The sequence below is a fragment of the Sebastes umbrosus genome, chromosome 23, assembly GCF_015220745.1.
Source record: "Sebastes umbrosus isolate fSebUmb1 chromosome 23, fSebUmb1.pri, whole genome shotgun sequence".
Classification (NCBI taxonomy): domain Eukaryota; kingdom Metazoa; phylum Chordata; class Actinopteri; order Perciformes; family Sebastidae; genus Sebastes; species Sebastes umbrosus.
In genome coordinates this window covers 18817464-18841347 of record NC_051291.1, presented here as the reverse complement: position 1 = coordinate 18841347, position 23884 = coordinate 18817464, and the positions used below count along the sequence as shown (strand labels likewise).

The 23884-nt window shown below is 41.0% G+C and overlaps 2 protein-coding genes and 2 long non-coding RNA genes across 5 annotated transcripts; 1 reads left to right on the top strand and 3 right to left on the bottom strand.

Moving 5' to 3' along the window:
- Positions 1-18968, bottom strand: LOC119482903. Its single transcript, XR_005205572.1, has 3 exons — positions 18955-18968; positions 12945-12946; positions 1-1547 (listed from the first exon to the last, which is right to left on the bottom strand). It is a non-coding gene; the product is annotated as an uncharacterized LOC119482903 (long non-coding RNA).
- Positions 2382-7865, bottom strand: gpr85 (G protein-coupled receptor 85). Of its 2 annotated transcripts, none has more exons than XM_037760804.1 (3): positions 7303-7865; positions 5113-6412; positions 2382-4352 (listed from the first exon to the last, which is right to left on the bottom strand). In XM_037760804.1, the coding sequence occupies exon 2, from the start codon at positions 6257-6259 to the stop codon at positions 5126-5128; it is 1134 nt and encodes a 377-aa protein (XP_037616732.1). In that variant the 5' UTR covers positions 6260-6412; positions 7303-7865; the 3' UTR covers positions 2382-4352; positions 5113-5125. The 2 variants fall into 2 exon arrangements, with proteins under 2 accessions (XP_037616732.1, XP_037616733.1); XM_037760805.1 differs by having other exon boundaries at positions 7630-7865.
- On the top strand, positions 8055-19088 carry LOC119482904. The gene is made up of 4 exons (XR_005205573.1): positions 8055-8259; positions 9414-9418; positions 18074-18080; positions 19077-19088. It is a non-coding gene; the product is annotated as an uncharacterized LOC119482904 (long non-coding RNA).
- On the bottom strand, positions 9869-11435 carry LOC119482901 (small integral membrane protein 30-like). Its single transcript, XM_037760806.1, has one exon. It carries the CDS (start codon positions 11364-11366, stop codon positions 11175-11177), a length of 192 nt encoding a protein of 63 aa, XP_037616734.1. The 5' UTR covers positions 11367-11435; the 3' UTR covers positions 9869-11174.
- Positions 19089-23884: the final 4796 nt, after the last annotated feature.

Genomic DNA, 23884 nt, shown 5'->3' with positions numbered 1-23884 from the left:
TTATAGACAGCAAATGAGGGCTAGGGTGAGATGCTTTTTTCCAGAGCCCATTGGCAGTCCATTAAAAAACTGAAATTGTGTGCGCAAATCCACCGAGATACAAGGAGAGTGACATGGAATTAGGCATGGCTGTGTGATTCATTGGCAGCCAAAATCCAATAGAAAAAGTCTTCTGATCGTTAAATGAAAAGTATCTCCAGCAAAGCATTGTAATTGCCTCACAAAACCCATCCGCTTTCGCTTTCTTCCGTGATCTAAACACAAGTGCAAAGAACCGATCCCAGTCAGATGGTACAGCAGACTACAGCTTCCTAATTGCTTTGATTATGAACAATATGTTTCTCGGTGTTTCTCGGGAGACGCGTTACCTCGGAGGAGGGAAAAAGAGTTCAATGTGAGAGCTTGTCTGCCAGAGTGAACCGCTTTCAAGCCGACCACCTCTGCCTGTCATCTTCCCTCAGACGTGGAGGGAAACAGAATTACTGGGACACTCAGAATGAACATGCGAGGAAATGGGCCAGTGCTCAAAAGTGACACAGTTTGTGATTTGCATATGCTGAATGAGGCTAAAATATACATAAGTGAGATGTTAATTCCTGCTCCAGTCTCAAGTAGCACAGTTTCAGCCCCAGTTTAAAGATTAAATCCCACATTTTTTTTTGTTTCATCATCAACCACCTCATTTCATCAATCCCATGAAGCATTGTACAGATTTCATGACAAGAAAGCAAGAAAAAGACATGTAAAACCAGACCAGAGCATTTCCTGATACCCAAACATTTCTTTAAATTCCAATAAATGCTCTCACAACACCTGACTCTGCCTTTCTGGGTCCAAATTGGAATGATCAATGTCCAAAATAAAACAGTAATTGCCAGCATCGTAATGAAAATGGACCCCTAATAGATACTTCTCATCAGCGGAAACCTGCATGCAATTACCTGGAGTGTTTACAAGCCATTTCAGCATCATATTTTGTGTTTTCAGGCACCAAGGCTCAGGTCATTACTTAATTCAATGATTTTTTTTTTTGTTGTTGTGGGGAATAAAATAAGACAGCAGTGGAACACATTTTGGTTCAAAAGCAAAAAGCCACAATCATGCCTGAATTATACAAATCTATTCTTGCAGATGCAAATATTTGCTTTCAGACATCGTCAACACACTATAATCAGAGAAATACCACTCAATTTAAGTATGAGCATGCCTTGGGCGCTTTAGTAGCCTTGGTTTTGAACTCTAATGTTCAACAAGAGGGACTCTAATGGCTTATTAATGGCCACTATTTATTTTAAAGAGGACCTTTTGTGCTTTTTCCCATTCCTTTAGTGTGAAGGTCTGCAACGTTACAAAGCCCACACCAAAGGGAGTTACTCTCCCCCACTGAAACACTGCTCCTGAACTGCCTGAAACGCCTTGCTTGAAGTCCTGCCTTTTCTCACGTAACATGGTGATGTCACCAAGTAACACATCTGCATAACACCTGCCTAGTGACTAGTTTGGCACGTCCTCAAAGAGAGCTAGTTAGAGCGGAGCTGGAGCGCAATCTGAGGAGTTTGGTTCGGTTGACCAATCACAACAGAGTGGGCCAGCTGACCAATCAGAGCAGACTGGGCCTTTCAGGAGGCGGGGCAGGAGCACAAACAGAGCGTTTCAGACAGAGGGTGAGAAGAGGTGCTGCAGCACAGCCGGTATGAGAAAAATAAAGCGTTCTTTGAACATTAAAGCATGTAAATATGTTCTAGTAGAAACTTAAAATACAAGTATGCTCCTGAAAATGAGCACTATAGGTCCTCTTTAACAAATAGTTCATTTTGTATCCTTGAATAAGCAAATGCATCCTTGCATGGAACGTATGATGAGTTTTTTTTTTTTTTAACTTTCCTTATAATTTGGTAACATTTGTTTATTACAGAAGCATTTGAGGTGGGTCATTTCTTGCAAAATGAGTATGTATTTGAGAAAATGGGCTTCATTTATGCTTCATATTTCCATAGATTTAGCTTCCATATTTTCCCTAACTCATTTTCAGTACAGCTGCACATCAATGTGACCTTAAAAATGAGGGAATGGGACAAACCACTATGTCATGCGTGGCTACGGGGCTCTGTGCAAGGGCATTCATTAATCCAGAGTGCTTCGCCATTATTCCATCCATATGGGAGTCGCATATATTACATCTGAAATTCAGTGGTATTCCCCTTTAACACAGAATGATAAAACCGCAAGGGTGAGCGTGCCCAGGGATATATATTCATGGAGATTATTCCCATTAAATGTCAAACATACTTCACACTCAATGACAATGTCGGGCATATATTCTGCTTTGACAAGATGTCCCAAGGACTCATATGACAGAAAAGATTGTGTTCCAGAAAAGACGCATTTAAATATTTTATCATTTTCTCATATTAAGAGACTGATAGCATGAACATAACATAGAAAGCCTTGTAGAAATACCAACCACCAGTAGTCAGCTATACAAAAGATGGACATTATAACATTTCAGCAGTGGTGATTTTACCGCTTTGAGTGTTTTGTAATGAAGCTTTATGAATTCATGTTACATTTTTGAGATAAAATTCTTTGTCCTGCAGGGGGGGAGGATGATGGCAAATTCATCACTTGACCAAGCACCATTTTAAAACCAATTCTGAGGGGGTTTTGCAGATGTTTTCCAGCTGTTAGCATGGCCATACAGTACAATCTCCGCCCCAATGAGAGGGATAAAAACAAATGCCGTAAAATGGAAACTTTTTTTATTTTCAAAAAAGCAACAGATTACACAGTTAACTTTCAGCAAATGCAATCCTAACTGAAAACTGTACTCACATTCGGGACTCCAAACTGAAAGACTCACATACTTACACACAATCTATCTATATTATACAAAAAAGAATACATAATAATAAATATTAAAATGGCCACAAGAGAAAAAAAAAAAGAAAAAAAGTAAGTCATTGAAAACAATCAGTAGAGAGCAAATGTAGGGAAAGTAGAAACAAGACGGTGTGCCTTAAATGTCTCTTTTTTGTCTTTTACAGTTTTTTACAAATTGTGCAAGATTTCATACTAAGGCTCTGGTCTTGAAGTGACTGTTGTCTGATCCACGCAGCACACACACGCTCTGAAACGCACGCACACACACACGCGCACACACACACACACACTCCCTGTGCTCTGAGCACTCTGTGGGGTGTAGCAAACCATTGCAGAATCAAAATGGGCTGCTCAGTGTATGGCCTGTGATGCTCATGGGAGTGGACCAGCTTTAAAAAAATGGACATGCACTTCACATTGATGTGAAAAAAGGAAAAAAAGAAACCTCCCCTTGCATCTAAAAAAACGACTTTTTAGGAGTGAATGAAATAAATAAAACCCAACAACCAAGAAACATGACAATATCATAACCATTAAGGCAAGAACACCCGGAGTGGCATCAGCAATACTGTAACAATATGATAGTGTTTAGGTACATGGATATGATGAAACATTTAACTACTTCTTCAATGTCTTTTTTAAGCACAAGTTTTGTTCTTAAAAGCAACTTTTTTTTTTTCAAAATCCAAACACCATTTCATCTTTTTTTTTTCTTCGTAAAAATGTGATAAGAAAATAACAATGCCTGACACTAGGGACGTATGGATCGTAAAACTACAAGAAATCATTTCTAGTTTTTAAATTGCAACTTCAAAAAACCACACATTGTAAATCCCCAATCGTTTAAGCCCCCGCCCCAGTAAATGAAAAAGATATCACTTACATTAAAACCATTTTATCCTCTTGTGATGGTGTATTCCAACAGTTTTTTGCTTTACTTACAGCGATTGTGTAGTCTGTTGCAAATTAAAGCATTCATTGTTTAGTTTGAGGGGGGAAAAAAGAAAAGAAAAGTTGTCCTTGCAAATGCAACTGGCAACTGTTGGGGGAAAAAAAAAAAAGCATCTTTACATCTTCTTTTTAGTGCAACTCTTAAAATGTAAAACATTTCCAGTGATTCCTTGAGAGGTATCGTTTCTTTGTTTTTTGTTCTTTTTTTCTTTTTATGTATTTCACACCTCACAGAGTAACGCATCTTCAAAATATCCAAAGCAAGAGGGTTTGTTTTTAGTGTTTTGTCAATTTTTCTTTTTTTTTTTTTCGACTTTTTGCTTCTCTGCATTGGCATGGCCTTCCATGATGTCTGTTTACTAGAACATAAACACAGGAGGGGATCCAGACCTCCTGCGCATTCCCATTCCCTTCAGCCTCCACGTTTGACACACTTCGTATTCAAATCGCCCCGAACGGAGCCTCGTGATTGGCGGTCCAGCTTTCTACCTCTGAAAACAAGGGGAGGAACAGCGGGAAAACTGGAGGATGAAGAGAAGAGAGATAGAAGAGAGAGTGCGCTGTACAATGGGAACGAGCCCAGATCAAGATCAATCAGGGAAATAGAGACTAGAGTGTGTTCCAATCCACGTACTTCCTGAAGTACACTTCAATGTAGTGCACTGTGTGCACTGTGTTCTAACTTGAGTAGTGCGTAAATTTCAACGGGGTTAGGGCCGTCTCAAATCGAATACTCTGCGCCGCACTGACCGGAAATGACGATCGCAACATTTCACCGCGGCTCGCTACCCGCCAAAATATCTTCTTCTTCTTCGGGGTTTTACGGCAGCTGGCATCCTTTGTGTTGCGCTGCTGCCTCCTTCAGGTTTTACCCGTCCACTACCCGCCAAAATATCTGCCCGCTTTGTTGAAGAAAAAAATGAAAGCAGAGTGGAAATTACGTTTCCAACGTCGTCGCCTACGATGTGTCCTCCTGTTGGCTGAAAATGCACCGGTATGTTTACGTATTGTATTGTTTTATTCTGCGTTATCTACGTATGTTTGAATAGTGGTCGTGGTCCCGCCCTTTCCGCTACGTAGCCAAGATGGCGACAATTGAGTGTGAAAAGTGTCCAGCGTTCCCCACTTGACCGTTTTGAGTACAACATCCGGGTACTTTGAGTGCACTGCATTTTGCCGTACTTCCCAGTGTGAACGCACTTATGCACTCAAAATAGTAAGTGTAAGTACAGAAGTATGCGGATTGGAACACACTCATAGATGAGAAAAAGAAAAACCCACAGCAAAAAAACCTTCATATAACGCAGTAGGGTTCCCTTGGTAACCTGGATTTTCTGCAGTAGAGGAGCGTGGTGCTGAAGCAGCGCCGCAGCTCCCTGTTGGAGAAGATGCAGATGAAAGGATTGACCCCGGCCTGGGCAAAGCTCATCCACACGGCTGCCGTCAGGTAACCCCCGGGGACCACGGGGCCCCTCGCAAACACCCGCCAGTAGCAGGCGACCAGATAGGGCCCCCACAGCGCCAGGAAGAAAAACGTCATGATGTAGAACATCCTACTAATCCTCTTCTCCGTTTTGAATTCATCCAACACCAGTAGACGCCTGCGGCCCGCCGCGTTGCTGTTTTGCCGGATGCCCAGCAAGGTAGGCGGGGTAGGGCCTCGACCGAACCCGGCCAGCCAGTTGGCCGCCGCCTGCCCGCTGGCGCCTGGCCCGTGGAAGGTCCAGTTCTGGCTGACGGCAGGCACGAACTGGACGGGCTTCATCTTCCGGCGATCGTGGACGAAGAAGATGAGCTTGAGGTAAACCAGCTGTGTGGCCAGGAGGATGAGAGCCAGCAGGAGCATGAAACCCAGCGAATCGTTCGCCCTGAAGGAGCGGTGCTGGAACGTGCACTGGTCCTCCTCGCGTATGAAAGAGTAAGTCCCTACGTCTAGCACCGGCGGGAACGCCATAGCAACCGACAACGTCCACACCATGCAGATGACGGCCAGACAGGTCCAAAAGGTCAACCTCTTGGTGTAGAAACGGTGGTGCGCGATGGCCAAGTATCGCGTGACGCTCACGCAGAACAGCATAAACGCCGTGTGGAAACAGGAGAGCACCCCCAGGAAGGCGATCACTTTGCAGGTCAGCGTGCCGTACGTCCAGGCGGATCCATTCTTGACCGAGGTGAAGACGAAGGGGAAGCAGATGGCGGAGCGCAGGATGTCGGAGGCGCACAGGTCCAGCAGGAAGTAGTAGGGCGCCCGGTGCAGGCTCTTGTCTTTGACCAGCAGGATGGAGATCAGGAGGTTTCCGACCACGCCGACGCCGATGATGAAACCCAGGGAGGTCAGTTTGAGGAACGTGGCGAGAGGAGAGACATTCTGCAAGATGGTGTGGTCCCCTGCATGGCTATAGTTCGCCATAGATGGAGGAGGGATCATAAAGATAGCGGGAGTAGCTTTCAGCCGAGTATCATGATCTAGAGGTGGCGGGGGGAGGCGTTAGATCCATTTGGCGGTGTGCTTTGAAGAGGTTTCCAGGCATATAGGCAACCTCTCCTCTAAGGCATCCTTTGTTCCTTTGTCTCATCACACCTAAAAAAAAAAAAAAATATGAAAAAAATCCCTGAAAAATATCATCCACCCATCAGCATTCAGTCCCATACAACAACAGCTGCATTGTTTTCAACTGCATCTAGAAACATTTCCCTCTAGCTGAATGCCATATATTTATATATTTATTTAACATTTTTAACATTTAGAGTGCAGAGCTCAGCTTGAATACTTTACAGACAGACAGACAGACAGTGATGGGAGCTCGATTAGATGGAAATCTGTTACACAATTTTCTTTCTAGTGGAATTTCCCGAACAAAAGATGCCAGACTTCTTCATTAAGAAAACGACGCATTTTTACCTCTCGGGAAGAAAGACCATAATAAAAAAAAAGGCTCGGTTTGGTTAGATTTTTGGGGGGATGGGTGGGGGGGGCACATTTTCATCGCTCGGTTGAAACATTAAAAGAAATGCAGTCCAAAATAAGCTCTTGATCACACCCTACACCCTGCAGAACAGAACAGAGGACGGATCTCTCTCTCTCTCTTTCTCTCTTTCTCTCTCTCTCTAAAGCCTCCTAGAATAAACTCGCCCTGCTTTCCTTCATGCATTGTGGCACATCGACGGAGGGCGCATACATACATACATACATAATAAAGCATTTTATGTCTTGATTAACCGGATTAATAAGCGGTGTTCTCATTATAGGGCAGTCGATTTTCCAGATTATATATTAGTAATTACGCAGAGAATCTAGATCTAGATCATACTGAGGCGCATTTCGACATTATTTGGCTTGTTGGTGCGCGAAGAAGTGATAATAAACAAGCCTTTTTGGTGATAATATTCCACTCAAAAAGCTATATTTTTTGGAAAAAATGACACACAGCCTGTGGTAACATCTGATCTCATTAATATTTGGCTACTTACGCGTTCGAATGCGTCCTCCGATCGTCTTACGCGCGTCTGAATCCGACGGATTTCGGTGACAAAAAAACACAGCAGCTCAAAAAACACCATCGTCCTCGCATCCCAATAACAGTGGAGCGGATCCGTACACGTCCATTAGACTAGAATCATTTTCCAAGTTCTCCCCCTTGCTATGGATTGCCCAGAAAAGAAAATCGCAGCCACCACACCAAGACAAGGCCAAAAAAAAAAAAGAGCGACAGAGAGGAAAAAGAGAGAGAGAGAGAGAGAGAGATGGAGAGAGAGAGAGAGAGAGACAGCCGATCACAAGATCAATCACATCCCTACCTGTTGATAATCCGATCTGCTTTCCCTCCTGGATCTTATTTACATTGCACAGAGTCTGGTTTTTGCTGTTTTTCTAAAAAGCCTGATTTGTTGCCTGCCCCCTTTTTTTTCCTCCACGGTGAATCTCCTACAGTAAACGGAGCGCAGTGCGCATGCGCCCTGCATCCCTATTTGTGATCCAAGACGCGTCTTGTCTCTTGTTGCAGCAGCAGCATCTCTCTCTCTCTCTCTCTCTCTCTCTCTCTCTCTCTCTCTCTCGGTAACATCTGCTCAACGGGGCCAGCAGTACTCATTATTTCCCCTTGTAACGTGTAGTGTAACGGATTACTATTTTACTGACAGTTTAACACTAAAAAAATGCATCATTATCATTCTCCTGACTGTTTCAGATTGATTTAAATCACATATATAATATGAAATATTACTTTTTATTATTATTTTATTTAAAAGGGACCATGTACAGTTTAAAACATAAATGTCACCATTTGATGCACCGTACCAGATTATAGCTTTAAACTACTCACATCTGTAGTCCCTTGGCAGGTCAAAACAAAGAAACATACTACAGTCATACAAGAAAGAACATACAAAACGCACAATACACAGCTACACACAATAGCACATCACAAAGTTTGCTTGTATATCTTTTGTAACATCTGCTCAACGGGGCCAGCAGTACTCATTATTTCCCCTTGTAACGTGTAGTGTAACGGATTACTATTTTACTGACAGTTTTACACTAAAAAAATGCATCTTTACTACTGTCCTGACTGTTTCACATTGATTTAAATCACATGTATAATATGAAATATTACTTTTATTCTGATTATATCTCAGTATTTTGGACCTTTTGCTTGCCGTCCTTATCAGATGCATTAGGCATTAGGTTTCAGATTGATTTAAATCACATGTATAATATGAAATATTACTTTTATTCTAATTATATCTCAGTATTTTGGACCTTTCGCTTGCCGTCCTTATCAGATGCATTAGGCTATAGCATCACCACTCTGTCTGCTGTACTCATACATGTTTCACTCTACAGAAATGATCCCCATTATGTACAAAACGAAGGGTTAAATCAGGCAGCCCTGGTTCACCTCAAGGTAGAATGACTTCCCCCCCTGTACTGTATATGCATAATTGACGAGCACTTTGCGCCCCTGTTGTTCATTCTGCCCGGGCAGCATGATAAATTCATAGGATTTGATTTCTCAGCCATGTATGGAGAGGAGTGATGTCACGAGCATGCGATGATTCAATCAGCCACATGTAGGTCTATACACAATTGTACACACACACACACACTGGAACGTTGGCTTTGTATCTACCTGGGCTGTAAAACATGATTATTTTATGGTAATACATGTTGGGAATGTGTCACCACTGTGTTACAGCTTTGACATAGTAGGGGACAATCGGCAGATTTCTATTTTTTATGATTAAAGAAGGAATTTGGCTGAGAGGCAACATGTGCAGCCGGCTCCTTTTCAGTCACAGCTGACCAAATATCACATACTCATTGATAATAAATGCAGACAATGCCATAGTTTGACACTGGACTGTTAGCAGGGGATACAGTAGAGACTGAATGATTCATTTTACTCCAGAAGAAACTAAGTTACTGCCTAAAGTGAAGGTCTTTGTGTCCCAACATTCTCAAATTCAATCGCTTATTTTGGCACCAAACTTGTAAACATATATGTGTAGGTCAAATAATGACTTTTAATCATTAGTTAGACGAGGTAATAAAGTTGATCACTTGTTTTTATTTTCTATACAAGTGAGAGTTTAATTTAAAGAATCATTTTGGTTTAAAAAAGTATAACGCTTATTATACTTGCTCTAATGGTGGAAAGTAACTAAGTACATTTACTCAAATACTGAACTTACAATTTTGAGGTAACATTTACTTCTTCTTCTCTAAATTTCAGAGGGAAATATAATACTTTTAACGACACTATATTATCTGACAGCTAGAGTTACTGGTTACTTTGCAGATTCTGATTTTACATAAATAACATACAAAAAGCAATGTCTTTTGTCATGTTTCAGATGTCTATGTATCGTTAGCAGTTCTTCCATAGAGGCAGTTCCTCTCTAAACTTCTCGGATGGTTTCATTTAAATAAGTATTTGAGGCCCAAAGAGGTGAAATGATCTGATATTTCATGCAAAAAGATAAGATTGGGGAAAAAAAAGTCAAAAAAGAATTGACAAATATCATGCAAACCAGGAAGTTGTGAAGAGCATCAGATGAATCAATTTATTATTCTCAGAGCTCCTGTCACGTATTCTAACAGGCAGAAATCACAACAACAACAGCTCCACTCTTTTCATGTAAACACCACACTTGTGATATTGTTCTTTAACAACATTGTGGTTGCACATCGCAGACATGAACAGGAAGTCAGTCCCAGTGGTCGGTCCAAGCGTGGAAAAATAATGCGCAATATGCAAATACAAGCATCCTCTGGATAAACTACAGTAACTGCAGCAGCCTTTTTTTTCCATATAGAAGGCAACAGTGTTTTTTTTTTTGGTCTTTTAATCTCAGCAGTGCAACAAAACAACAGCTCCTGTGGACTTCCTGGATGTTTCTTCCCTCTCTCCACCTTCTGCAACCAGAGTCCATGTGGTTCCCCTTTACGCGTGACGCATTAATTCCAATAAGGCACATTTCTTATCAGTGTTTCGACACAATCCTTGTGCCAGAAGGTCCATTTACTTTTGATACTTTAAGTATATTTTGCTGATAATACATCTATACTTTTAATAAGTGGGTTTTGAATGCAGGACTTCAACTTTTAATGCCGTATTTTGACAGTTCTATTAGGATCTACTGTAATTACTTAGTGTGACTGCCCTAAGCCACTGAAGATGGCTTGCATTTTTACACATTTGCAGTGTAATCTGCTATCAAAACCTTCACCAAATAGATAATTCCACACTTTCAAAATGAAAGAAGAGAGAGGACGTGATTATACAAGCAGATCACTCAAATATCAAACCAGGAAGTTGTGAAGAGCATCAGATGAATCAATTTATTATTCTCAGAGCTCCTGTCACATATTCTAACAGGCAGAAATCACAACAACAGCTCTTCTCTTTTCATGTAACACCACACACTTGTGATTATTGTGCTGTAACAACATTGTGGTTGCACATTGCAGACATGAACAGGAAGTCAGTCCAGTGGTTGATCCAAGAGTGGAGAAATAATAATGCGCAATATGCAAATGCAAGCATCCTCTGGATAAACTACAGTAACTGCAGCAGCCTTTTTTTTCATATAGAAGGCAACAGTGTTTTTTTTTTGGTCTTCAATCTCAGCAGTGCAACAAAACAAACAGCTCCTGTGGACTTCCTGGATGTGTCCACGTGGTTCCCCCGTTACGCATGACGCATTAACTCCAATAAGGCACGTTTCTTATCAGTGCTTATCAGACACAATCCTTGTGCCAGAAGGTCCCGTTAAGATCAGACAGGAGAGGTATTAACGCGGTGGATGATAAGAAGACAGGGCAGGACAGGAGCGTGTCTGTCTCACATCTGTCCGTTCCTCCTCCGTGCGTACCAGCCGAGGAAGGCGCAGACTCCCACCACGGCCAGGATGGTGCATAGCAGCAGCGCCAAAGCGTCGCCGGCGTCGTACGCCTCTACCGGGGGGATTAGAGACAGAAAGAGCAGCCAGACGGTCGCCAATGCGGCGTTTGTGAGTTCAACTTTGGGAGCCATGTTGAGCACTTCCGCGGTTCGTTGTTGACTTTCTGGAAAGCGCTTCTGCGTCACAGTCAGATGACTGGACTTCCTGGTGCGCTCAGCCAATAGCAGAGCTGCTTTATTCTAACCTGTTTCCTTCTGGATTTCTCTTAAAGGTCCCATATCATGCTCATTGTCAGATTCATACTTGTATTTTGTGTTTCTACTAGAACATGTTTACATGCTGTAATGTTAAAAAAACAACTTTATTTTCCTCATACTGTCTGTTTGAATATACCTGTATTTACCCCTCTGTCTGAAACGCTCCGTTTTAGCTCATTTCAACGGAATTGCAACGGAATTGCGTTGCTAGGCAACAGTTTGGGTCCGTGTTTACTTCCTGTCAGCTGATGTCATTCACATACACTGCAACCAGGAATAAACTGGAATACATTTAGAATGTTTACGTTTAAAACCGTGTAATGATTTAAATATTGTATGTTCGCGACATCTCAAATGGACAGAAATCCTGACGGCTTGTTTCAGACGCACAATTTCTGAATACGGGCTGTGTGTATTTATCTGTATATTGAACGTTTCAGTACTTTCACAGTATTTATATAGCACTTAAACCTGCTTTATGCTATAACAGACATGACAGTCTCACTTTTTTACAATGTGGGACCTTTTAAAGAATATTCACCCTGTATCTCAGCAGGCATGTTTTTTGCCCTGTGGCACAGAAATAATTGCATAATTCTGCTGTTGTTTTTGATTCCAGTTTCACAAATCAAATACAACCTGGTTCAAACTGTAAATTCTTCTACAGTGAGTGGGATTTGTGACATGGCCCCTCTTATTAATGACGATTAGGCTGACAGGCTGTTAGACAGTGCTTCGTGTCCCGGCCCCTCAGGCCCTGCTATAAACAAGGGAGACTATTTTACATCAGTTGGGCTCATCAACAGCTTAATTTTCCTCTGAACACGTGTTGACATGCATAAGCTATTACTGTATGTTGTGTGAGACACTTGTTGGTCAAGGTCAGATCAGATGCCAAACACTATGGCAAGTCGTTTTAACATTTAATAGCTAGACAGGATATTCATTAGAGATATATACTGCCTATAGTAAAAACTCTAATTCAAGATATCTCTAATTCTATTTTGACTAAGCAAAACTCTAATTTAAGATATCTGTAATTACGTTTTGACTGGTACGATACAAACTACGTTTGCCAATGTAAATTATGGATATCCGCAAATGAATTATGACTAGTCGTAACTATAGTTTCAAATATCTACAATTTAATTCGGACTAGTCAGAATTCCAGTTCAAGATATCTTTAATTCCCCTTAATTGAAGATATCTTCATTGTCCTTTTTAGATATCCAAAATAAAATTTTGACTATTCAGAATAACATTTGTAGAGATCTTGAACTGGAATTTTGACCAGGCGAAATGACGTTGCAGATATCTGTTATTACGTCAGCAGCAACGGCAAGTGGGAGGCGGAAGCTATTCAAACATATATGGTGTTGTACTGCAGCCGTATGGGTTTATGAAGTGTTTCTCGAGACAATAAATAAACAATACGCTGTAAATTTCTACCACAACTCTCTAGCGAACAAAGCTCTCGTTCGTTACAAGTTTCTCGATGATGAGCTCTTTCTATTTCATGTCATTTTCTAACTACTATCTTATCCACAGCTCGTCTCACAGCCGGCTGCACATAGAGACCAATGTTATGTGTCCAGCTCTGATGACATCTCATTTTGATTATTAAAATGAGGTTGTAGCTTGTTGTCTACCTTACTACGGTTAGAAAGAGCCGTCGTTTGTGTTTTAACTATGTTCTTATGAGTTATTGATCTGGGAGTTTTGAATCTGTGAATATTTTTCCAACTTTACCGAAGTTAGCAAAAGCTTCTGCTGACACTGTTCAGATGCTTTGTTGGGCCGATATCCGATGGGAAGCCTTGCAAGAGCAACGTCACGCACAACCATTCTGGTCATAATGACGTTGGAGATATCTGTAACTGTTATTCCGGATAGTCAAGCTATTAAATGTTGCCATACAAACACAGCCACAAGACTTTCCACATTAAGCCGCCTCAAGGTTTGTGAACTTTCCCGGTCCATTTTACTATCTCAATTTGGACAGGAAGAGATTTTCACACTAAAAGAGCTCTTATCTCCAATTCCAACCCGGCTTCTCTGCCGTGCCTCGGTACACCCCATGATCTCCTGAAACATGTCGACCGTGTTGCGATGACTAAACACGCCAACGTCTCAGCTCGTGCTACAAATAGTTTGGCTTGCATAGCTGTGGGGGGGTTGCAGGGTCTATATCTCTGTGTGTGCTCTCCTGAGGCACTTTGCCTGTAATTTAATTAGCGAGCACAAGCCAAAGTAAAATATTGACCTTGTAAGGCTGCCATACCTCTGTACCTGGCTGCTCCCAGCGAGGAGATGAATAGGCGCACATTCCCTCTGCTCGCTCGTCACGCTTTCTCATCATACACTCTCTCTCTCTCTTGGTCCTGCTGTCTGTTTGGCAACGCGTCTCACACACACACACGCATACATACAAGTCGCATTTGGCTGACCACATGGCCACTACAAGCTTCTTATTTACAACATAAATCGTGAAACAGCTGATTCTAATACTATCTGTTTGTATATTCCTGAAAGTTACATTAATTCCCCAAACTAAGGGACATTTTTTAGCTCTTAATGACAACATAAAACCCAAATTGAGAGGTGTTTTTTAATGCGCTAAGCCATCAGAGATGTCCTCCGGATTCACACTCTACACTGGCAGACACACAGCAGCAGCACTTACCCTGGATCTCAGCAGTGTTGGTAATTGATCAGTGGGAGGATGAGAGAATATCCAGAGATGAGAGTGTTTGTCAAACAGGCCAGGACAGTGACATTAATCTTCCCTACTTATGTGCTCTGCATCCTAATGTGCTGCTCAGCACCTGAAGGCCCCGTCCCTAAATGTGTACACTTAAGAGACTGAGAAGGACTCATTCTGTACAGTATGTACGTGCACCGGCGAGAAACAGTGTATTTTCAAGACTTAATCACGTTAAAGTCAAAGTGAAATTGGAATTCTCCTCACTTTCTGTCTAAGGAAATATAAACTCTAATGATACTGCAGCTATTGTGCAGATTGCTTCATTTTTCAAAGAGGATAAAACCTTTTTTGGACATACTTGTGGACATGGTCAGCTTTGTTTCTACCTCAGGAGGTAGAGCGGTCATCCACTAATCGGACGGTGGTTTGATCCCTGGCCCCTGCAGTCTACCTGTGGAAGTGTCCTTGGACAAGATACTGAACCCCAAATTGCTGTGAGTGTGAATGTTTATCGCTCCTGATGAGCAGGTGGCACCTTGTATGGAAGCGTCTGCCACCAGTGTATGAATGTATGTGTGAATGGGTGAATGCTGACTTATGTTGTAAAGCGCTTTGAATGGTCACTAAGACTAGGAAAAACACTATATAAATGCTGTCCATGTACCACCCCCCTAGGTTTGGTTCTCCAAAAGACTAACGATCAATAAACACAATAATGCTCATTCAGTACTAACTTACATTTTATCACTGCTATGAATAATTACAATTTCCCCCTCTCTAGGGTGAAATGTGGGGGAAAAATGTACAAAAGAATTGGTCACAGTTAGGGGGGCAAAAGAGGTGTCCAGGCTAAATATTACTGGGTCACTGGGCCCCTCAATGTCGGTCCACTTCTGGTTAAAGCTGATGTAGGTGAAATTGGAGCAAATATGATTACAAAAAGTTATTTCTATAAAACAGTCACTATATCCTAACAGTATGAAACAGGTAACCTGAAAAAAATCATGTGCCTCTGTGTCCTCCGGTGCTCCTAACAGTATCAGAAAGATTTCACAGACCGGAGGAAAACAAGCAGTAAGAGCTGATCTGAGGTTCGCTGTCCATCTGCTGTCTATGAGAGCCGGCTGTCAATCACTCGCGAACTCCGACCAAACGGTCAAACTAGGCAGCACTGATCAAATATGAATCAATATTATGTTACGTTAATGCTTATTTTTTCGCCTCAAATGTTTTCAGAATCATCTTGTAGTGTACGGTTTAGCTATAAAATGAGAAAGTTTGTGACGCCGCCGTCATTGTGAAATCTGGTGAAGGAACGCCAAGTTCAGGTCAGATGACCGGAGCACAGCCAATAGGAACGCTCTCTCAATAAAACGACCTGTGATTGGTCAAAGTCTCCCGTCACAGGCTAGATTTTTTTAAAGCCTGAAAACAGAGCCATGAGGAGCGAGCAGAAGTCTAGTTATCTCTCAGAACACTTGAATTACAATATGCTGAAAGATTATTATGGAATTTTTACCTTATGATGCCAAAAACATACTGCCTACTGCCACTTTAACTGCCTGCATTGCTGAATTGAAGTGAAAATTAGCAATTTTTAGTGCTCGCCCATACAGATATTGTACAAACAAAATTACCGACAGTGTCAAATTCAAATGAGCTTTATTGGCATGAATGTTCAGGTTACATTGTTGCCAAAGCTAAATTACATATTAATGAATAATTACATTTCACAAAAAATAATCACAAAATAATCACAATCACAATATACCAAATACATTTTAAATATGCATTCTTTTACAGATGTAGTCAATCAAAAACATGTTCGGAGCTTGTAGCACCTCTTATTGTGTGGCAACAGTCAACATATTTTGCAGGTAATATTGCACATTGATTTTTCTCCCCACACAAGTATGGTATTTTCTGAGGATCGGGGAGATGGATGAACTCTGATGAAAAGAAAAACATCTCTCACATCTTTATATTTCTCACAGCACACAGTGTCACTATGAACCAAAAACGTACACCCTCTGGAGTACACAATTGCAAAAGGCTATATGAATAAGAACTTTTTTTTTCTTTCTTTTGATGATTACAATTTTGACCATATACTACAAGTCAAAACAAACAGCAATGCTATAAATTCTGATTCTCAGCAAAAATCTATTTAGCAATTTAATCTCAAGTTTCTGTGTGTGTGTGCTTTTTCCAGTGACTCCACTTTTTATTTATCCCTTCCCCTTTTGACTTTAAGAGACGTTTCTCCCCCTTAGTGGAGTTAAAGTGCTACCGGCTACCAGGAAGTCAGTGGCATAGCTACCTGGCAAGGAAGGCGCTCCATAAAAATATCAATCTCAGCTGGTGTTTCAATTCAGTATTGGGATGTAAAATATTGCGTATGTGTGTGGGTTTGTGGATGGAAAATCCACAGTCCTTTCTGTAATATACTATATCTGTATATTTTACATTTATATATTTTAAACATTAGTTGAATCAAGACAGTTTTCAACAATTTAAATATCCAAGACTCCAGTTTAAATCTCCATCTCCATGTTGCCTGAGTTATGTTACATATAGTTATTGTGCCAAGGAGACTGTGTTCAGGTTATCTGTCCTCAAATGTCTTGGAGGTAACGATGAACTGAAAAGGCCAGTTCTCAGAGTCCTTGCTTTTGTAAGCATCATCCATTCTCAATTACTTTCCGCAACAGTGAAGACAGAGTTCCACCTTTACCAAACAGCACAAAACATCTCTCCCTGAAGATTAATTATGTTCCGAAATTGGTTTCTCAGAAAACACTGAAAGGCTGACCCTTTAAAGGAATTGCTGCTTTTGTAGTGGTTCAGCGCCCCATCCATAATGAATTGTACTGTGAGGGACATGACAAATGGATTTTCCTGTGTCTTTTGTGGCAGTGTTCGAAATGTTAAAATACTTAGGAGGGCCTGAGCCTGGGCAGCTCGGCTCTGCGTAACATAGCGTTGGACCACATTGACTCACACACACACACACACACACTAGTAGGGACGTGGGATGAGCCGAAGCACATCACAAGACCTGCAAAAAGATGAATGACGCAGTGTAATTATCTATTCATATTGGAAGCTGAGAGGGAGTCTGAGGGTGGATGCTTGACAATCTCACATCTGAGTGTTACGCTGACAGTTGTATAATGCGTTAAAGGGTAATCAATTCATCCTTGCATTTTTTGCTTTGTTTTTGCAGAGACTGGAAATTTGCTTGAGATAATTAGTCCCAGTGAATATTTAGTCATTTGTTATGTCGATGTAATGTTATCATCTCATCTGATATGCAGTTATAACCTCACTTCTCAGTGCGTTCAGGTGATATTTGAGAGCTTTATTTCTGTTTTTTTGTGCAGCTGAATGGCAAGTCTTATGTGTCAGTTACCCACAAGCACTTGAATGCAAAAAGAAACAGAAAACAGTACCTGAAACCATGGATATCAGGCTATGTTACAAAAACATAAATTAAAGGGGAACACAAAAACATGGGAAAATATAATCCAGGATGGAAAAATACCAAAGTTACCCTTTTGCTGTGATTGATTTGCTTCACCAAGAAAGTCCCAGTCTCTGCAAGTTAATTTACTGAAATGAATGGAAAATAATAACTGCCCAGAAAGATGGAAATCAATCAACAGTATTGTATAAATATCACTGCTCATCAAATATTGGCTTGTTGGAGTTGCATGAGGATTTGTACATTCTGGTCTGTGTGATATGTATTGAAGCAAGCTTTTGATATCAGGGACCTTCTTTCAAGCATCCTCTTCAAGCAGGAAATGAATCTAAAAAAAATATTGGCATTTTTGAGTAATGTTTCTGTAGATTGGTATTTAATGGGCTAACCAAGCAATTCAGTATTGGTCTAGTCTCGCATAGCCAGACCTATCTCCACAGTGCCGTGTCAGTGTGAAAGAAAAGGTCTGGCTCCACACATTGTCATTCTGGTATTGGGGTAAAAAAACGCTCCGGCTTGTTTGTATTGCTTTAAACCAATCACAATCGTCTTGAGTGGCGCTATAGGCACAGGATGCAGCGACGGTGCCCTTGCGATATAGATAGCGCAGATAGCAGAAGAAGAAAAGAACAGTTAAAGGTGCAGTATGTTGGATTTGGAAGCATCTAGCGGTGCGGTTGCAGATTGCAACCAACTGAAACTTCTCCTGTGTGCCTAGCATGTAAACGCGAAAATGTGAAAACGCGAACGTCCTTCTCCAGAGCCACTGTTTGGTTTGTCTGTTCAGGGCTACTGTAGAAACATGGCGGCCGGTTCCGTGAAGAGGACCCGCTCCGTATGTAGATATAAACGGCTCATTCTAAGGTAACGAAAACACAACAGTTCTTATTTTCAGGTGATTATACACTAAAGAAAACATACTTATTATAATATTATATTCCATTTCAGGCCAATAGATCCCCCTAAATGCTACACACTGTTCCTTTTAAGAATCAAGAATTAGTGTATACAAAAAGCGTATGCATAAACACTGATCTTTAAATAGATTTTTTGGCCACTTGAGGGCAGCAACAAGCTGTCAACACACTTTATTACCTTATAGAGTTGATATTGTGTTCACTAACAATAGCCTATTCAAACATCCAGCAGACATAGCATTAGCTTTCATTTGGAGTCATGAGAAAAGATTCTTCAGCTGCTAAATGCTATACTATGTTCACCAGCTAGTTGCGATTGTTGACTGTCTACTATTTAGTGTTTTGCAGGTAGCATACAGTGTGTTTTTTTTGCTAAAAACAGAATCAGGTGATGAATTCTCTGGGTTTGTCACTAAGACCGACATTCTTTTACATTATACATGAATGTTTTTCTTTGTTGATATAAAAGTATTGATTAGTGCAGTTTTAAGTAGTTTAAAACTGTAGTAGTTTACTCTCAACATTAAAATGAAACAACTGCAGTAAAACACAGTCTTTAAAGTGCATTTTAACACAAGCTTCATTTAGTGCGGCGTATTAGTAAAATGCAATCAAACGAAGCTAAAAGCATCATCATATTACTGCAGAGCGTCAAGAGAGTTACTTAATGGTTGTCATAATGGTCGTTGTATCTCCCTGTGATTTTCCCAGTGGACTTTCTGAGGGAAATGAGTGGAAGCAGAATGAGTCTTAGCAGTGTGTAGCGGGGGGAAGGAGTGTGCCTTAAGCTTGACGGAGAGATATTAAAAAATGCATTTCAAAAATAAAATATCTCAAAACAAAGACTACTACCACATCAACGTGATTTATTACACAACATTTAAAACAAATCATAAAAAAATGAATCACCTTGGGAGGAAACCTCAGTCTTAGTTTACAAATTGATAACTCTGTAACAGGCTGGGTTCTTTACATTTTTCATACATCAGGTGATGAATCTCCAGTAATGTATTTTTCTTTTTATAATGGATTTATAGTGTTCTTGGAGAGCTGTTGAAATGGTTTCATTTCATTAGCATCTGTTTTACTGACGAGCCTCTCCAAAAACAAAATAGATGGACGCCTTCGGAATAGATGGGAAACAGTGCAGCGCTGATTTACTCAAGGTGATCAAGTTTTCTTCAGCTGCACACTAATGTGTAGCCTGCGTCAAATATGGCCGACAGCTGAGTGCATCACAGTTATTCATAGCATGTGTGAGTGCGTGCACATGTATATGCATGGGAGATTGATAGCTCATCACATTTCCTGTCATGGTGTAAATGTCACCTCTGTGGCTCGCAATGATGAACGCAATGATGTGGTTGGTTCATCATCTGCGGTGTTCATTTCCATAGAAATGTTTGTCCGAGCACACACACACACACACGCACACACACACACACACACACACACACAGAGAAAAAAAAATCTAGGAGGTCTAGAATCATAATATAGTGCGGTTCATTGATATGATGATTGATGCTGTTTTGGATATAATCATTATGTGTGCGTGGGATGTTAAAGGAAGAGTTCGACATTTTGGAAAATGAACTTTTTTGCCTTCTTCCAGATGACAACATCAATGCCACTCTCAAATAAATATAAAGCTGGAGTCAGAAGATGGTTTGGATAGCTTAACCTAGCATAAAGACTACAAACAACGGGAAACAATGACTTGGACTCTCCGCTAGTTGCCTGGCAACCTCACCTTGACAACAACACAGTAGGAAGTCACTGCTCCTGGCCAAAAAATATTTCCACCATTGCCTTTTCTTTTCTTTTATTATGTTGTGACCTCACACTAGCTGTTTCCCCCCTTTTTCCAGACTTATGCTAAGCTAACCTAGCATAAGCTCTAGCTCTAGTTTTATATTTAACACACATATATATCAATCTTCTCGCCTAACTCTCATCAAGAAAGCAAATAAGTGTATTTCCCTATAGTAATGGCCACAGTGGTGCTATAAAACAAGCAAACAAAGATGGAAAAAGCATACCAACATTATTAGTAAGAAAGATGTCGATTAAGGTCACGTTAATGCTGCTTTGTCAGGGTTGAAGGTCACGTTAATGCTGCTTTGTCAGGGTTGGAGTGTTTGATCTGATTCATTTGGCAGCTCTGAAACACATTTAGCATTCAAATGAAACCAGTGAAGTTGTCACATTAAAGCGAAAACATTCACATTAATTATAGATAATTATATTTTTTATAAGATGACAAACCTTTGACCAGCATATGGAGTTTTTTGTTGTATTTTTCTGCGATCAAACTATTTATGATTCAGATTCAGATCTCGTCAGTTACTCTGTTTTTTTTTTGTGCGTGTCTATGTGCTTTATTCTTTACTAAATGAAAATGGCATGAATTAATGCAGCGAAGCGAAAAACATTTCCTCTTCAGTGGATGTCAGATCTCTCTGTTCCTCCTCTCCAGCCACATTCCCTATTCCCCAGGCCCCTTCATTATTGCACGTTTCCATCCATCCACCAGATGCCCTTGGATTTTCCCCTCCTTTCCCCCATCACCTAACTGCCCCGCCCATCTATACTCACCTGTTCCCACTTCCATCATCTGCTCTGCAGTTGCCTGGCCTTCTCCACCCACCTCCTCACCTGCTTCTCATTCCCTTATCATCAGCCACTCTGCTGTGTCTGTCTGTTTCCATGAAATGTCTTGCAGACATTCATGCCCCTCTCAAGATGAATTCACTTTTCATCTCGCTCCATCATCAGGTCAGAATTTCCAGTTGTCCATTTGGTTAATGACCAAATACCTGAAAAGCTAATGACCTTTATCAACCTCAGCCATACTTTGTGTTTACTGCTTATTAGCAAATGTTAGCATGCTAAAACACTAAACTCTGAAAAGTGAAGCCAAATGCTGAAGTGCCTTAAACTTTCATTCTTTCTAATAGCCAGCAGGGGGCGACTCCTCTGGTTGCAAAAAGAAGTATGATTGTATAGAAGTCTATGAGAAAATGAGCCTACTTCTCACTTGATTTATTACCTCAGTAAACATTGTAAACATGAGTTTATGGTCTCAATCGCTAGTTTTAAGTCTTCTTCAATACAGCATGATGTTCATTGAGTAAATTATGGTCCCATTTAGAGTCAAATAGACCATAAAGCAGGGTTTGCCTTAGGGCAGTGGCTTAAATATCGACGGTGCAACCGTGGTGGCGCACCGGGGCCCAGAAGCTGTCAGGGACCCAAAAATCACCTTCCTACACCGTGTCCACACTGAATCCGTTATATGCACTTCTTTTACGTCATGTAAACAAACCACGTAGGCTACCTATCAGCTGTGTGCTCGATATCAGACTGGAGACGTAACCACTTATCTTCCTTCGTTTGTTCTTTTAAAACAGAAAGCACACATTATATATTTTGATATTTACTGGAAATTATATATAATATAGCCAACAGCAATAGGAAACTTTCAGCTCTCTGGCGATCTCCCTCCAGCCAGCTGCCTCCTTATTAAGGTTTTTGGAGTGAAATGAGGAGGTATCGTTTACTGTACAGCGTGCCACGTCCCAGGACATTCTAATAACAAAGGACATGGTTCTTAAGCAATGTTGTTAATGACGTTGTTAATACCTGTATAGGATAAACTTCTAATGGGTGAGTACTGGTTTCTTTTTGTTATTATGGAATGAGATCAGGGATTTAAATCTATAGCACTGTAATTATTACGTCTCATATATTGGAAAATATGTCCCTACTGAAATCTGTGTCTGTGAGAACATTGAGCGGCTGAGTCCAGGGCCAGCTGTTAAATTAGCATTGATAAATTTGGACCTCCAGCTGCTGTTCGGTTGTGCTCCACCCTCTCATTTCATTTCTGGTTGCAAATAACCAAGATGGCGACGTCCAAAAACCAAGATGGTGTTGACCAAAATGCCAAACTCGAGGCTTCAGAACGACAGTCCACAAACCAATGGGTGATGTCATGGTAACTGCGTTCACTTCGTAGATTCAGTTTATGATGCCGACATTGACATTTAGTTCAAAGCACCGCATACAGCCTCACAGAGGCACTATATGGCTCGCCATCACATGACATGACATAACATTTATACAAAGGGTCTCAAAAGGTTTACCATAATAGCATACATTTCTCATGCAGTATGAGTGGCCTTGGTGGGAATCAAATTCCTAGCTTCAACTGTATTAATGTTATGCTCTTCCTCACCGCTCCCTCCTCACTGACCTTGCATTCTTTTCATTCATTTGCTGCCATGGGCTGCATCCTTTTCATTTTGAATCTCAACTGTGTGCAAGGAAGGACACAGAATAGCTGCAAGTGAAAGGCCTCAGAAGAGCACTCTGACATCAGGTGAAAGTGAAGGAGGAGAAAAGGAATGAATAACCTAGATGGCTCAGCAGTGCGAGGGAATTATCACAACACGGTGAAAAGAGAGAAATAACCTCAATGCGACTAGATACTGTAGCATTCATTACGGTTCCAAAACATTTCTAAACGTGTGCCCACGTCCCATTCAGCTAGATTCTGCCAAAAATATGTGCCTTACATATTTTAGACATAAATTATTCCAATTGAGGGTTTTCTCTCATTCTGTATTGTTGCTGTATTGCACCTGTGCCACGCAACGGCTTGAACTGGACCCCCCTCGCCGCCTGTTCTCTCATGCATCATGTCAAATCGCCGCCGTAAACAACCTATTAAGTGACCTATTTATCTGGGCCAATTCTGCTGGCTCACTCACCCCAATTACTTTGCCGGTGGAATGTCTATTCTGGACCACTTCACATTGGTTTACACTTAAATCAATACTTCTGCAGAACCAGAAAGCGCCTCCATGTGCAGGACCTCTCCGCACCACCTTAAACATGTTATATAAGATAAGGGCTCCGCAGGGCGAGTGTGTGGCTGTACATGTGATATTATTAAGGGGCAGGAGGAGGCATTCATATTAGCTATTTTGTCCTTTTTTTGTTTTTGCTTTGTCGTTTCAATTAGGCATGTCAAAGATCTTTTGGGAACATGTATCTCAATGGCTGCCAGACATAACAGAACATTGTCTGTAACTGTGTGTCTTCGTGTGTTCATAATAATAATAATATGCACTTTCCTGAGTGCAGCCTCCCAGGCCGAAGAATGCTTCAGGACGTCAGTTCCATTTACTTATGAAGTTGTACCAGTGCATTTTCTGCAATTGAGCTGTCAGTCAGGGGAAATTAACGAGTCTGCTGATTGCACTGCTGGTAATTACAGAGTGCA